This window comes from Oncorhynchus gorbuscha, unplaced genomic scaffold (assembly GCF_021184085.1).
Source record: "Oncorhynchus gorbuscha isolate QuinsamMale2020 ecotype Even-year unplaced genomic scaffold, OgorEven_v1.0 Un_scaffold_1716, whole genome shotgun sequence".
NCBI classification, from domain to species: Eukaryota; Metazoa; Chordata; class Actinopteri; order Salmoniformes; family Salmonidae; genus Oncorhynchus; species Oncorhynchus gorbuscha.
In genome coordinates this window covers 28779-41320 of record NW_025746412.1, presented here as the reverse complement: position 1 = coordinate 41320, position 12542 = coordinate 28779, and the positions used below count along the sequence as shown (strand labels likewise).

Genomic DNA, 12542 nt, shown 5'->3' with positions numbered 1-12542 from the left:
ATGGGAGGAGCTGGGACTGAGGACCAACTGTTGATTATGGGAGGAGCTGGGACTGAGGACCAACTGTTGATTATGGGAGGAGCTGGGACTGAGGACCAACTGTTGATTATGGGAGGAGCTGGGACTGAGGACCAACTGTTGATTATGGGAGGAGCTGGGACTGAGGACCAACTGTTGACTACTGGAGGAGCTGATGACTTCACAAGGTGTTGATGACTAGACTATATAACACAGTGGTATGAGGAGGTGTTAATGACTAGACTATATAACACAGTGGTATGAGGAGGTGTTAATGACTAGACTATATAACACAGTGGTATGAGGAGGTGTTAATGACTAGACTATATAACACAGTGGTATGAGGAAGAGTTAATGACTAGAATATATAACACAGTGGTATGAGGAGGTGTTAATGACTAGACTATATAACACAGTGGTATGAGGAGGTGTTAATGACTAGACTATATAACACAGTGGTATGAGGAGGTGTTAATGACTAGACTATATAACACAGTGGTATGAGGAGGTGTTAAGGACTAGACTATATAACACAGTGGTATGAGGAGGTGTTAATGACTAGACTATATAACACAGTGGTATGAGGAGGTGTTAATGACTAGACTATATAACACAGTGGTATGAGGAGGTGTTAATGACTAGACTATATAACACAGTGGTATGAGGAGGTGTTAATGACTAGACTATATAACACAGTGGTATGAGGAGGTGTTAATGACTAGACTATATAACACAGTGGTATGAGGAGGTGTTAATGACTAGACTATATAACACAGTGGTATGAGGAGGTGTTAATGACTAGACTATATAACACAGTGGTATGAGGAAGAGTTAATGACTAGACTATATAACACAGTGGTATGAGGAGGTGTTAATGACTAGACTATATAACACAGTGGTATGAGGAGGTGTTAATGACTAGACTATATAACACAGTGGTATGAGGAGGAGCACTCTAAGCAGATCTCGAAGACCACCAGGGCCCTTTACTCATTAATCGTCTCGGAGTATTAGTAATGATTTAGGATCAGTGCTGCATTTTAGTTCCTAATGAATAATATGACATGGACACGGGCAACCTGATCCTAGATCAGCACTGCTACCCTGAGACAGGAGGCTTATTGCCTCTATTGACACTGTGGTATGAGGAGGCCCGTGTCCTGAGGAGACGTTAAGCTTGAGGCCTTGGATCCTGGCCTAACTGACGGCCCGCCCCCAGGTGGTGAAGGTAGGAAACAACACCTGCTCTTCACTGATCCTCAACACTGGGGCCGGTGTTGGGCTATATCACCGCCTGGTACGGCCACTGCGCCGCCCACAACAGCAGGGCTATCCAGAGGGTGGTGCGGTCTGCACAATGCATCACCAGGGGGCAAATTACCTGCTCTCCATGACACCTCCAGCACCCGATGTCACAGGAAGGCCATCCCCTCCCCCAGGCATAGTCCCATTCAGTGGGATGCCTGGCTGTCTGCTCCTATCCCCCCCCAGGCATAGTCCCATTCAGTGGGATGCCTGGCTGTCTGCTCCTATCCCCCCCAGGCATAGTCCCATTCAGTGGGATGCCTGGCTGTCTGCTCCTATCCCCCCCCCCAGGCATAGTCCCATTCAGTGGGATGCCTGGCTGTCTGCTCCTATCCCCCCCAGGCATAGTCCCATTCAGTGGGATGCCTGGCTGTCTGCTCCTATCCCCCCCAGGCATAGTCCCAGTCAGTGGGATGCCTGGCTGTCTGCTCCTATCCCCCCCCAGGCATAGTCCCATTCAGTGGGATGCCTGGCTGTCTGCTCCTATCCCCCCCAGACATAGTCCCATTCAGTGGGATGCCTGGCTGTCTGCTCCTATTCCCCCCCCCCCCAGGCATAGTCCCATTCAGTGGGATGCCTGGCTGTCTGCTCCTATCCCCTCCCCCAGGCATAGTCCCATTCAGTGGGATGCCTGGCTGTCTGCTCCTATCCCCTCCCCAGGCATAGTCCCATTCAGTGGGATGCCTGGCTGTCTGCTCCCTATCCCCCCCCCCCAGGCATAGTCCCATTCAGTGGGATGCCTGGCTGTCTGCTCCTATCCCCCCCAGGCATAGTCCCATTCAGTGGGATGCCTGGCTGTCTGCTCCTATCCCTCCCCCAGACATAGTCCCATTCAGTGGGATGCCTGGCTGTCTGCTCCTATCCCCCCCAGGCATAGTCCCATTCAGTGGGATGCCTGGCTGTCTGCTCCTATCCCCCCCCCCCCCAGGCATAGTCCCATTCAGTGGGATGCCTGGCTGTCTGCTCCTATCCCCCCCAGACATAGTCCCATTCAGTGGGATGCCTGGCTGTCTGCTCCTATCCCCCCCCCCAGGCATAGTCCCATTCAGTGGGATGCCTGGCTGTCTGCTCCTATCCCCTCCCCAGGCATAGTCCCATTCAGTGGGATGCCTGGCTGTCTGCTCCTATCCCCCCCAGGCATAGTCCCATTCAGTGGGATGCCTGGCTGTCTGCTCCTATCCCCCCCAGGCATAGTCCCATTCAGTGGGATGACTGGCTGTCTGCTCCTATCCCCCCCCAGGCATAGTCCCATTCAGTGGGATGCCTGGCTGTCTGCTCCTATCCCCCCCAGACATAGTCCCATTCAGTGGGATGCCTGGCTGTCTGCTCCTATCCCCCCCCAGACATAGTCCCATTCAGTGGGATGACTGGCTGTCTGCTCCTATCCCCCCAGGCATAGTCCCATTCAGTGGGATGCCTGGCTGTCTGCTCCTATCCCCTCCCCCAGGCATAGTCCCATTCAGTGGGATGACTGTCTGTTTGCTCCTATCCCCCCCCCAGACATAGTCCCATTCAGTGGGATGACTGGCTGTCTGCTCCTATCCCCCCCCAGGCATAGTCCCATTCAGTGGGATGCCTGGCTGTCTGCTCCTATCCCCCCCAGACATAGTCCCATTCAGTGGGATGACTGGCTGTCTGCTCCTATCCCCTCCCCCAGGCATAGTCCCATTCAGTGGGATGACTGTCTGTTTGCTCCTATCCCCCCCCCCAGGCATAGTCCCATTCAGTGGGATGACTGGCTGTCTGTTAACAGTGGGTTAACTGCCTGTTCAGGGGCAGAATGACAGATTTGTACCTTGTCAGCTCGGGGACCTTCCAGGTACAAGTCCAACGCTCTAAACACTAGGCTACCCTGCCGCCCCAGTTCTCCCATCACGTCAAGCACAGCCAGAAGAGGACTGGCCACCCCACATATGCTCTCTCTAATTCTCTCTTTCTTTCTCTCTCTCGGAGGACCTGAGCCCTAGGACCGTGCCCCAGGACTACCTGACATGATGGCTCCTTGCTGTCCCCAGTCCACCTGACTGTGCTGCTGCTCCAGTTTCAACTGTTCTGCCTTATTATTATTTGACCATGCTGGTCATTTATGAACATTTGAACATCTTGGTCATGTTCTGTTATAATCTCTACCCGGCACAGCCAGAAGAGGACTGGCCACCCCACATAGCCCGGTTCCTCTCTAGGTTTCTTCCTAGGTTTTGGCCTTTCTAGGGAGTTTTTCCTAGCCACCGTGCTTTTACACCTGCATTGTTTGCTGTTTGGGGTTTTAGGCTGGGTTTCTGTACAGCACTTTGAGATATCAGCTGATGTACGAAGGGCTATATAAATAAATTTGATTTGATTTGATTTGAGGTCAGGGGTCTCCAACAGGTCAAACATAGTGGAGGTCAGGGGTCTCCAACAGGTCAAACATAGTGGAGGTCAGGGGTCTCCAACAGGTCAAACATAGTGGAGGTCAGGGGTCTCCAACAGGTCAAACATAGTGGAGGTCAGGGGTCTCCAACAGGTCAAACATAGTGGAGGTCAGGGGTCTCCAACAGGTCAAACATAGTGGAGGTCAGGGTTCTCCAACAGGTCAAACATAGTGGAGGTCAGGGTTCTCCAACAGGTCAAACATAGTGGAGGTCAGGGTTCTCCAACAGGTCAAACATAGTGGAGGTCAGGGTTCTCCAACAGCTCAAACATAGTGGAGGTCAGGGGTCTCCAACAGGTCAAACATAGTGGAGGTCAGGGGTCTCCAACAGGTCAAACATAGTGGAGGTCAGGGGTCTCCAACAGGTCAAACATAGTGGAGGTCAGGGGTCTCCAACAGGTCAAACATAGTGGAGGTCAGGCGTCTCCAACAGGTCAAACATAGTGGAGGTCAGGAGTCTCCAACAGGTCAAACATAGTGGAGGTCAGGGGTCTCCAACAGGTCAAACATACTGGAGGTCAGGGGTCTCCAACAGGTGACCAACAGGTCAAACATAGTGGAGGTCAGGGGTCTCCAACAGGTCAAACATTGTAGAGGTCAGGGGTCTCCAACAGGTCAAACATAGTGGAGGTCAGGGGTCTCCAACAGGTCAAACATACTGGAGGTCAGGGGTCTCCAACAGGTCAAACATACTGGAGGTCAGGGGTCTCCAACAGGTCAAACATACTGGAGGTCAGGGGTCTCCAACAGGTCAAACATACTGGAGGTCAGGGTTCTCCAACAGGTCAAACATAGTGGAGGTCAGGGTTCTCCAACAGGTCAAACATAGTGGAGGTCAGGGGTCACCAACAGGTCAAAAATACTGGAGGTCAGGGGTCTCCAACAGGTCAAACATACTGGAGGTCAGGGTTCTCCAACAGGTCAAACATAGTGGAGGTCAGGGGTCTCCAACAGGTCAAACATAGTGGAGGTCAGGGGTCTCCAACAGGTCAAACATACTGGAGGTCAGGGTTCTCCAACAGGTCAAACATACTGGAGGTCAGGGGTCTCCAACAGGTCAAACATAGTGGAGGTCAGGGGTCTCCAACAGGTCAAACATAGTGGAGGTCAGGGGTCTCCAACAGGTCAAACATACTGGAGGTCAGGGGTCTCCAACAGGTCAAACATAGTGGAGGTCACTAAGAGGACTACTTTCTCTTGTACACTAAGTACCAGGGAAGAGTTGACAACATAGTATACAAGAGAAAGTAGTGTACTAGGTTGTCAACTCTTCCCATGGTCCGGAGAGAGAAAGTAGTGCACTATGTTGTCAACTCTTCCCCTGGTCCTTAGTGTACAAGAGAATGTAGTGCATTAAGGACCAGTGGAAGAGTTGACAACATTGTACACTTCTTCCTCTTGTACACTAAGGACCAGGGTAAGAGTTGCAGGGGAGAAAAGAAGAGGAGAATCTTCCTATTTGAAAGCTAGAAAATGAGTTGCTCACAACATGTTACTTTTTTTTTTTTAAGTAGCTCTCATGTTAGAAAAGGTTGGAGACCCCCTGGTGTAGGTTGGAGACCCCCTGGTGTAGGTTGGAGACCCCCTGGTGTAGGTTGGAGACCCCCTGGTGTAGGTTGGAGACCCCTGGTGTCATATTAAATAAATGTTTGAGTACTTACTCTCGTCTTTCTGTGAATATGACATCCATACTTTGAGCCTCTCGGTCGTTCTGTGCTTTCAACTACACAAAACACAGTATGTAAACAGTCAGGGTTAGGACTGAAACTAAACGTATTCTATCTCGGAGATAATTCACGTATAAAACTGTTTGCTTAAAATGAGCAAATGTAGTTACCATATTGAAGTCATTTATCACTTCCTCCATCTCAGTGTTGGTGTTCAACTTGTCAACGAGCTGAAATTCAGAACAAACAAACAGAGGGGTAAACAGCAGTGTTTAGTACATCCTAAAAGAATAACATCATATAGTCTTCATCAAATAGAACCGTGTGTACCATGTTGTAATCTGCCAGTTGTCCCTGTAGATCTTTCAGTTCACCAGCAAGTCCTTCTGCTCTGCAGGGGGGTAAAACAACAGGACCATTAGAGACCATCCATATAAACCTTGGATGATGAGAACCTGAGAACCAATTGAGGATTAAACAACATCAATAAGGGGGGGTCTCCGAGTTGTCGACACAAAAACAACCCGTAGGCCTATTTGTGCATCGTGTATTTCCTATCTGATTACTTTACCTTTTCTCATAGGAGAGGTAAACAGAGTTCTCCTGATTGAAGGTGTCAATCTCCTTCTGCAGTTTGCTGGTCTCCGTTGTCAGTTCGTTGATCTTACTCCTGTTGAGACACATGGCACATGACGATACAGTATACAACACGTGGTTCTATATGTTCTATTCAGGCTTACCTGAGAAGGCCAAGGTAGTAGGATTTATCCAGAATCTGCCTCTGAGGTCCTGGAAAATAAGAGCGAGAGAGAGAGAGAGAGAGAGATCTCATGTCATGACAGACAGATTAGAAAATAATTTGTGTGTGAGACAAGACTTCGATACCAAAATCAGCACATTATAAGGTTGTGTTTTTACTTGGAGGTTCTAAACCGTTGTATGTTTATATTTTACCAGAGAGGGAGCGAAGGACATATTTTGGGGACTGTGCCACACATTAACGTGGACTGATGTCTGAGGAAAGATATGGCTGGTGAATAAAATGATCGTACAAAACATTAAGAACACCTGCTCTTTCCCATGACATACAGACTGTTCAGGTGAATCCAGGTGAAGGATATCATCCCCAATTGAAGTCACCTGTTAAATCCACTTCAATCAGGTTAAAGATGAAGGGGAGGAGACCAGGTTAAAGATGAAGGGGAGGAGACCAGGTTAAATATGAAGGGGAGGAGACCAGGTTAAAGATGAAGGGGAGGAGACCAGGTTAAAGATGGAGAGGAGACCAGGTTAAAGATGAAGGAGAGGAGACCAGGTTAAATATGAAGGGGAGGAGACCAGGTTAAATATGAAGGGGAGGAGACCAGGTTAAAGATGAAGGGGAGGAGACCAGGTTAAAGATGAAGGGGAGGAGACCAGGTTAAAGATGAAGGAGAGGAGACCAGGTTAAAGATGAAGGGGAGGAGACAGGTTAAAGATGAAGGGGAGGAGACCAGGTTAAAGATGAAGGGGAGGAGACCAGGTTAAAGATGAAGGGGAGGAGACCAGGTTAAAGATGAAGGGGAGGAGACCAGGTTAAAGATGAAGGGGAGGAGACCAGGTTAAAGATGAAGGAGAGGAGACCAGGTTAAAGATGAAGGAGAGGAGACCAGGTTAAAGATGAAGGAGAGGAGACCAGGTTAAAGATGAAGGAGAGGAGACCAGGTTAAAGATGAAGGGGGGAAGACCGGGTTAAAGATGAAGGGGAGGAGATCGGGTTAAATATGAAGCGGAGGAGACAGGTTAAAGATGTAGGGGAGGAGACCAGGTTAAAGATGAAGGGGAGGAGACCAGGTTAAAGATGAAGGGGAGGAGTCAGGTTAAAGATGAAGGGGAGGAGTCAGGTTAAAGATGAAGGGGAGGAGACCAGGTTAAAGATGAAGGGGAGGAGACCAGGTTAAAGATGAAGGGGAGGAGACCAGGTTAAAGATGAAGGGGAGGAGACCAGGTTAAAGATGAAGGGAGGAGACCAGGTTAAAGATGAAGGGGAGGAGACCAGGTTAAAGATGAAGGGGAGGAGACAGGTTAAAGATGAAGGGGAGGAGACAGGTTAAAGATGAAGGGGAGGAGACAGGTTAAAGATGAAGGGGAGGAGACAGGTTAAAGATGAAGGGGAGGAGTCAGGTTAAAGATGAAGGGGAGGAGACCAGGTTAAAGATGAAGGGGAGGAGACCAGGTTAAAGATGAAGGGGAGGAGACCAGGTTAAAGATGAATGGGAGGAGACCAGGTTAAAGATGAAGGGGAGGAGACCAGGTTAAAGATGAAGGGGAGGAGACCAGGTTAAAGATGAAGGGGAGGAGACAGGTTAAAGATGAAGGGGAGGAGACAGGTTAAAGATGAAGGGGAGGAGACAGGTTAAAGATGAAGGGGAGGAGACCAGGTTAAAGATGAAGGGGAGGAGACCAGGTTAAGGATGAAGGGGAGGAGACCAGGTTAAAGATGAAGGGGAGGAGACCAGGTTAAAGATGAAGGGGAGGAGACAGGTTAAAGATGAAGGGGAGGAGACAGGTTAAAGATGAAGGGGAGGAGACAGGTTAAAGATGAAGGGGAGGAGACCAGGTTAAAGATGAAGGGGAGGAGACCAGGTTAAAGATGAAGGGAAGGAGACCAGGTTAAAGATGAAGGGAAGGAGACTGGTTAAAGAAGGGTTTTTAAGCCTTGAGACAATGGAGACATGGACTGTGTATGTGTGCTATTCAGAGGGTGAACGGGCAAGACAAAATATATTTAAGTGTCTTTGAACGGGGTATGGTAGTAGGTGCCAGGCACACCGGTTTGTATGTGTCAAGAACTGCAACGTTGCTGGGTTTTTCCACACTCAACAGTTTCCGGTGTGTATCAAGAATGGTCCACCCCACCACCCAAAGGACATCCAGCCAACTTGACACAACTGTGGGAACATCTTTTAGTCAACATGGGCCAGCATCCCTGTGGAATTGAGGCTGTTCTGAGGGCAAACGGAGGTGCAACACAATATAATGTTTTGTACACTCCGCGTATATAGCAGGTGTATAATACGGGTGAATAACACAGGTTTATAATTCCGTCTTTCGGATGGGACGTTAAACAGGTGTCCTGACTCTGAGGTCATTAAAGATCCCATGGTACTTATGGTAAGAGTAGGGGTGTTAACCCTGGTGTCCTGACTCTCTGAGGTCAGTAAAGATCCCATGGCACTTATGGTAAGAGTAGGTGTGTTAACCCTGGTGTCCTGGCTAAATTGCCAATCTGGCCCTCAAACCTTCACGGTCACCTAATGATCCCCAGTTTAGAATTGTCTTATTCATCCCCCTCCTCCTCTCCCCTGTAACTATTCCCCAGGTCGTTGCTGCAAATGAGAACGTGTTCTCAGTCAACTTACCTGGTAAAATAACGAATAAATTATAATACAGGTGAATAATACAGGTGAATAATACAGGTGTATAATACAGGTGTATAATACAGGTGTATAATACAGGTGAATAATACAGGTGAATAATACAGGTGTATAATACAGGTGTATAATACAGGTGTATAATACAGGTGAATAATACAGGTGAATAATACAGGTGTATAATACAGGTGTATAATACAGGTGTATAATACAGGTGAATAATACAGGTGAATAATACAGGTGAATAATACAGGTATATAATATGGGTGAATGATACAGGTTTATAATACAGGTGAATAATAATACTGTACCCTTCATGCCAGTCTTCATGCCGCTCAGGCCCTGCTGGGTGACTGGCCGGTCGGCCACTTTAATTTGAGCAGAGAGAACACCAGGGGTCCCTAGGGCTCCTCCTCTGGTTCCAGGACGCCCAGTACCCGGAACAATCTAGACATTACACACAAGACATTATTCAACTAGAAATGTTGCTTAAGATTCCACTTTAAAATTAACTAGAAAGGAGCTACAATTTATAAAGGATTTTAAATAGCTAAAGTACATCATGTCTTGGTAAGCACTACCTATCTACTTGAAATCATCTCTCAGCACACAGGGTTCTCCCAGGATTTTTTAACAAGGTGGTACTGCTAAGTACAGTGGGGGGAGGGGGAGGCCTGAAGGTGGGCCATGACCCCTCTTGGACTCAGAGATGTTATTTAATTTTTTTAACACCTGTAACTGCCATTTCCTGCAATCTAGAGCAACAAATGGTGTTAAATGATAATGGATGAAGTTTAAATAACGGCGCACACAGCCAGTCCACAAGGTGGCGCAGCCCCCCTCTTACATTCTTTGAGGAGAACCCTGCTACAGTGCCATGTGAAAGTCTAGACACCCCTTGCAATTGTCACATTTTCCTGCATTAAATTGAAATCTAAAAAGGATAACTTTTTTCTTCTTCTGATCTTCACAACCTGCTCCACATTTTCAAAGTGAAAGAAAAAATATAAAACATTTTCAAAATTAATAAAATATAGATATTTTTTTAATGAAGATGTCATGAATGTGTATAGTGCCTTGCAAAATTATTCATCCACCTTGGCGTTTTTCCTATTTTGTTGTATTACAACCTGTAATTTAAATAGATTTTTATTTGGATTTAATATAACGTACATGCACAAAATAGTCCAAATTGGTGAAGTGAAATTAAACATTTTTGGTGGGTGCATATGTATTCACCCCTTTGATATGAAGCCCCTAAATAAGATCTGGTGCAACAAGTTACCTTCAGAAGTCACATAATAAAGTCCACCTGTGTGCAATCTAAGTGTCCCATGATCTGTCACATGATCTCAGTATATATACACCTGTTCTGAAAGGCTCCAGAGTCTGCAACACCACTAAGCAAGCGGCACCACCAAGCAAGCGGCACTATGAAGACCAAGGAGCTCTCCAAACAGGTCTGGGACAAAGTTGTGGAGAAGTATAGATCAGTTTTTGGGTTATAAAAAAATAACAGAAACTTTGAACATCCCACGGAGCGCCATTAAATACATTATTAAAAAATGGAAAGAATATGGCACCACAACAAACCTGTCAAGAGAGGGCCACCCACCAAAACTCACAGACCAGGCAAGGAGGGCATTAAACAGAGAGGCAACAAAGAGACCAAAGATAACCCTGAAGTAGCTGCAAAAGCTCCACAGCGGTGATTGGAGTATCTGTCCATAGGACCACTTTAAGCCGTACACTCCACAGAGCTGGGCTTTACAGAAGAGTGGCCAGAAAAAAAACATTGCTTAAAGAAAAAAAATAGGCAAACATGTTTGGTGTTCGCCAAAAGGCATGTGGGAGACTCCCCAAACATATGGAAGAAAGTACTCTGGTCAGATGAGACTCAAATGTAGCTTTTTGGTCATCAAGGAAAACGCTATGTCTGGCACAAACCCAACACCTCTTATCACCCGAGAACACCATCCCCACGGTGAAGCATGGTGGTGGCAGCATCATGCAGTGGGGATGTTTTTCCATCAGCAGGGACTGTGAAACGCTAAATATAGGGAAATGCTTGAGGGAAACCTGTTTCAGTCTTCCAGAGATTTGAAACTGGGGCAGAGGTTCAGCTTCCAGAGGTTCAGCTTCCAGCAGGACAATGAACCTAAGCATAAAGCAACACTGGTTTAAGGGGAAACATTTAAATGTCTTGGCATGGCCTAGTCAAAGTCCAGACCTCAATCCAATTGTGAATCTGTGGTATGACTTAAAGATTGCTGTACACCAGCAGAACCCATCCAACTTGAAGGAGCTGAGGCAGTTTTGCCTTGAAGAATGGGAAAAATCCTAGTGGCTAGATGTGCCAAGCTTATAGAGTCATACTCCAAGAGACTTGCAGCTGTAATTGCTGCAAAAGGTGGCTCTACAACGTATTGACTTTGGGGGAGGTGAATAGTTATGCATGCTCAAGTTTTCTGTTTTTTCATCTTATTTCTAGTTTATTTCACAATAAAAAATATTTTGCATCTTCAAAGTGGTAGGTATGTTGAGTAAATCAAATGAGACAACCCCCCCCCCAAAAAATATATTTTAATTCCAGGTTGTAAGGCAACAAAATAGGAAAAATACCAAAGGGGGTGAATACTTTCATAAGCCACTGTATGTTTTAAAACGAGTCAATACTTGGTGGAAGCACCTTCAGCAGCAATTACTTGGGTATGACGCTACAAGCTTGGCACACCTGTATTTGGGGAGTTTCTCCCATTCTTCTCTGTAGATTCTATTAAGCTCTGTCAGGTTGGATAAGGAGCATTGCTACATAGCTTTTTAAGGTCTCTCCAGAGATGTTCAATCGGGTTCAAGTCTGGGCTCCGGCTGGGCCACTCAAGGACATTCAGAGACTTGTCCCAAAGTCCCACTCCTGCATTTTCTTTCTTATTTATTTTTAGAAAATATTCTCTACTTTTTCATTAACTTTGAAAATGTGGGGCAGGAAGTGTAGATCTGTAGGGAAACATTGTCAATTTTAATCCCTTTTTACATTGAATCCCTTTTTTTGGACTTTCATTATGAACTGTACTGTAGGTCCCATACGCTACAGAAGGTGTGTATAAGGGTGATGATAGTTAGTCAGGGATCTGCAAGAAAACATCAAAACTGTGACTTGGCTTTACCCCAGTTCCGACCCTAACGGCTGTGGGTGGAGGTCTACCACTCCCTGGTACAAGAGACCCCCGACTCATCGGTCTCCCTGACGGTGGCCTCTGGCTCGCCATCTCTTCACACTGGTTTCTCTCCTCTCCACAAAATCCTGCAGGAGTAAAATCAGTCTTTCAACGACAAGCAACTGGCTGGAGTAACGTTGGCAAAGCTAAACTTAAACAGAGGCATGGTGCATTTCCGAGCGAAGTACCGTTAGTTAGCTAAGTTACTAGTAACGTGTTAGCTAGCTAGGCTAATGTTAGCTGGATGTTGCTAGCTAGTTTGCAAATGAAACCGTTGTCTCTTTTCTCGGGGCAATTTCAAGGTAGCTATAATGCATAATATAAGTGTACCAACTTACCTCGTGTTTTGTATAGGTGTCAAACCGCTCAATATGACTTGACTGTGAATTGATTGTTTTGTATTTTGTTGTAGCAAGCAAGCTAGCTAGCGAGCAGTACACTTCTTTTGACGTTACCACAGCAACCAACCATTACCGCGAGACTTTGGGGGAAATCTCGGAGAAGTGGA

The 12542-nt window shown here is 46.8% G+C and overlaps 1 protein-coding gene across 2 annotated transcripts in view; it reads right to left on the bottom strand.

The window, feature by feature from the left end:
- Positions 1-12532, bottom strand: part of LOC124023901 (intraflagellar transport protein 74 homolog) — a 74937-nt gene extending 62405 nt beyond the window's left edge. For both annotated transcript variants that reach the window (XM_046338063.1, XM_046338064.1), the window contains exons 1-8: positions 12373-12532; positions 11984-12120; positions 9128-9263; positions 6144-6192; positions 5975-6073; positions 5734-5794; positions 5574-5633; positions 5398-5459 (exon numbers count right to left, since the gene is read on the bottom strand). In XM_046338063.1, the coding sequence (XP_046194019.1) occupies positions 5398-5459; positions 5574-5633; positions 5734-5794; positions 5975-6073; positions 6144-6192; positions 9128-9263; positions 11984-12085 (569 nt within the window). In that variant the 5' untranslated portion in view covers positions 12086-12120; positions 12373-12532. The remainder of the gene's footprint in view (positions 1-5397; positions 5460-5573; positions 5634-5733; positions 5795-5974; positions 6074-6143; positions 6193-9127; positions 9264-11983; positions 12121-12372) is intronic.
- Between the last annotated feature and the right edge of the window lie 10 nt (positions 12533-12542).